The following is a 3463-nucleotide window of genomic DNA, read 5'->3' on the forward strand; positions in this document are numbered from 1 at the left end:
GGGTGACTGGAGGAGGGAAGGGTGTAGGGAACAGTAGGAGCCCCTGCAGCCTGGATGTGGTGGGCTGTAGGTCCTAGTCCCAACTTCACTCCACAGGGAGGACCCTCCTGCCCCAGATTCTACCTCGCAAGGAGAAAGGGCTTCAGGAAAGCAAATGGGACCCACCAGTTGAGGTCTGGGAACGTGAGGGTGGAAACTGAAGGGGATGGGAATTCTGCTCAAAACCCCGTGTCTTTGCCAGGTGAGCAGGGAGCAGGAAAGGCAAGCCTAGATTCTGGATTGCTTTGGAAGTCCCTGACCCAGCCATGCCTGTGCCGCTGCTCCCGCTGCTGCTTCGAATGCTGCTGTCTCGCCTGCTGCTGCCTGCCGCCCGCCTGGCCCGCCAGCACCTCTTGCCCCTGCTGCGTCAATTGGCCCGCCGCCTGGGCTCCCAGGACATGCGAGAGGCTTTGCTGGGCTGTCTGTTGTTCCTCCTCAGCCAGAGACGCTCGCCAGATGCTGGGGTGGCTTCCAGAGCGGCCAACCCTGAGAGGAGGGAGAGGCTAGCCCCGGGAAAATGAGGCCACGAGTCCTGGTAGCAGCGGGAACCAAACACTTGCTTTGGGAGCAAGACAGTCCTGGCAGCATCACTGACGGAAGCCTGGCCAATGGGCATTAGATACTGTTCGGGGCTGAGCATGAGCCGAGTCTGACCAAGACGTGCCTCCCGGCTCCAGCAGAAATGACTGGAACCCAGCAGAAACTGAACTTTACCTGTCCTCTCTGCATTCCTGAAGACCTTTCCTAATCACCTGGGGCTTCAGAAGGGAAAGGAACGGACTCTCCCGTCTCTCCCTACCCCCAGACAAATGAGGACATGAGGTCCTGTGAGGGACAATCCTTAACCCAGGGACAACCGACAATTTAGTGGAGAGGCAAGACTTTAACCCTGTTTTCCAGACTCAGGATTTACCTTACAAGAATAAGACATTGATTCCGCCAAAGAATCAGTCCTGCCCCCAAAGCCTGGCGTGCAGCAGGTGTTCAATAAATATTTTTGAATTCCTGGAATGCCTTTGAAATTCTTGTCACCCACACTCCTGCCTGCACTGCACGGCAGTGTCACCTGGCCAGTGGGTAAGGGTGGGGAACAACTCCAGGCCTCCTCCCATGCCCACTCTGTTGTCCCTGTCAGTGCCCATCTCCTGGAAGTCGTTCCTGCGTCTCACTCCAGTCAACCACACGCCGACCCCGCAGTCCTGGGCCTCTCTGGGAGAGCGTTTGGTTGTCCAGCTCACGGTAAGGAGGAAAACGTTCTGAGAGCCTCTGGAGACTCTTCTCAGCAAGCCGTGGTGGAAAGAGGGGGATTTGTTAGCTAAGGGACCCTGAGGGCAGCCCCTCAGGGGAGGGGTGCAGGACCGCAAGTTCCTGCAGAGATGGAGTGTGGGGGGCAACCTGAGAAATCCACCTCTTCATTCCCTCCTCTCCAACGGGAGGCACCTCAGGGGTCAAATAAGAGTCGTCAGATGTATTTACATTTCAGCCTCCGGATAATTTGCTTAGGGCTTCCCAGCAACAGTCTTTCCTCTCTCCTTCCACCTGCTTTAAGGTCAGAGGAGCATAGTGAGGAATATAGGAATCTTGCGGGACCACCCCCCTCCCCTAACTCGGTTCCCACAGCAGTCAGACGCTTGGGCCAGGGGAAGGGCTGAGACCAGAGCTGTGCGCCCCCTCCCAGCCTGTGGGGCTTTCCGCCAGTCACCCGCCTCCCCACCGCTCCGCCATCTGCTTCCTCCTGGAGTCCTCAAAAGCCAGTGCATGTGCTCGCTCCACTCGCGAAAGCAGCCTGGGGGGAGGAGCGGACTGAAGAGGGTGAGAGCCCCTGGTCCCCGAACACCGTTCCCCTCAGGGGTCATGGGCGCCTTTTTCCCCCACCCCCCTGCTCCAGGCCTCCCTCTCGGCCTCCCTCCCTTTCTGCCCCTCTCCCTAGCCTCAGGCTTCCCTGATGCGCTCCCAGCTCTGGAGGAGTGCCGAGCAGGACACAGCCTGACGCGGATCGGGGGTTGCAACCTCTCTCCTGCCGGGCGGCAGAGACAGGGCAGACCCGGCCCGGACAGCCCCAACCCCGAGGTGGGGAGGCCAGGAGGGCGACTAGGGCCCCGCCGGCCCGAGCATTTCCGCCCCACACCCCCAGCTCAGCCTGCCCCCCAAGATCTCTGCAGGGGTGCGGGGAGCAGAGGCGGTGGGGCGGGGCGGGGCGGGGTCTGAGCTGTGTTCCAGAGGCCTAGCGAGGCGGAGAGGTGCGGTTAGGGCCCTGGTTGGAGTGGGGCTACCGGTGGAGTCTGAACCTACGGTTTCTGGCGGAGGGGGTATTATATGGGACATCGAAGGCCGCAGTTACATGACTGTCCCCTGACCCCAAAAACAGAGAGGTCACGCAAGGTCAGAGACCCACCGAGAGCAGAGGGAAGGGGCGGAGAATTGAGGCTGGAAGGGCTAGCCCAGAACTAGTGAACAGAGAGCCCCTATCCACTCGAGGAAGGTGAGGGGAGTCTGACCCTGCGAGAACCAGATTCTGTCTTTATTTTCAATGTTGATGCTTTGTCCATGGAGTTTTCTTTTGCATTCATCTTGATTTTTAAAAATACTGCATTAAAATATTCATCTTGATTCCTGAACTTTCTGGCATCCCCCTTAAATTCCGTGACTCAGTCCAGTTGCCTCATTGGCCTTGCCCTAGTCCCAGCCCTGCGACAAGGCCATGGAGGTACCGTCACAGGCACGAACTGAGAACGCACAGTCATGAGACCTGCCCTGGTGACAAAACAAACACGGGGCTGAGCAAACACACTTGCAGCAGACAGATGGACACAAGGCTGGGCGCAGACAGGCCTGCGCGAGCGTTCGGGCAGGCCTGGATGGGGGAGCAGGGGGTCTGGAGCAAGGCACAGTGTTAAATAGGATAAGAGTGGGGAACTTGATCAGCCCTTCCCACCCCACTCCTAGACCAAGGATCCGAGGGAGCCCAGGGAGGAAGAGGGCCATTAGGCTGGGCAGAGGGTGACTAGGACTGCCTTGGCCTGGCTAGAAAAACTCCAGGCACAGGCCAGCGTGAGTAGGGCTCTGCTGATGCTGTCCACAGAAGTCCCTGGCATCCAGCGATCTCCTCCGCCCACGGAGGAGGCTCTGGACGGGTGTGGGCGCTGGCTGGGGGCCCAGGCAGGGTGTGTGCTCTATGGGCGTCCCTCCAGCAGTCACAGACCTGGTTGTTGCCATCTCAAGTGCAGGCCAGGCTCCAGCAGGGGTAAACAGAGGAACCAGCCTCCCCCTTCTGGCCTAGGACCCTCACCACTTCCCTCCAGTTTCTTTCCACTTCCAGCCCCCCTTATACACACTGCAGCATTGGCCACCAGCCTAACCATGCCTGACGGATCTGTCTGACCACTAAGGCTTGCCACCCCCGCAGGCCCAGAGCTGGGCAATA

At 59.2% G+C, this 3463-nt stretch overlaps 1 protein-coding gene across 1 annotated transcript; it reads left to right on the plus strand.

Moving 5' to 3' along the window:
* The first annotated feature begins 305 nt into the window (after positions 1 to 305).
* Positions 306 to 560, plus strand: MYMX (myomixer, myoblast fusion factor). Its single transcript, XM_024557696.1, has one exon. The coding sequence runs from the start codon at positions 306 to 308 to the stop codon at positions 558 to 560; it is 255 nt and encodes an 84-aa protein (XP_024413464.1).
* The last annotated feature ends 2903 nt before the right edge of the window (positions 561 to 3463 follow it).

This window comes from Desmodus rotundus, chromosome 11 (assembly GCF_022682495.2).
Source record: "Desmodus rotundus isolate HL8 chromosome 11, HLdesRot8A.1, whole genome shotgun sequence".
In the NCBI taxonomy this organism is placed as follows: domain Eukaryota; kingdom Metazoa; phylum Chordata; class Mammalia; order Chiroptera; family Phyllostomidae; genus Desmodus; species Desmodus rotundus.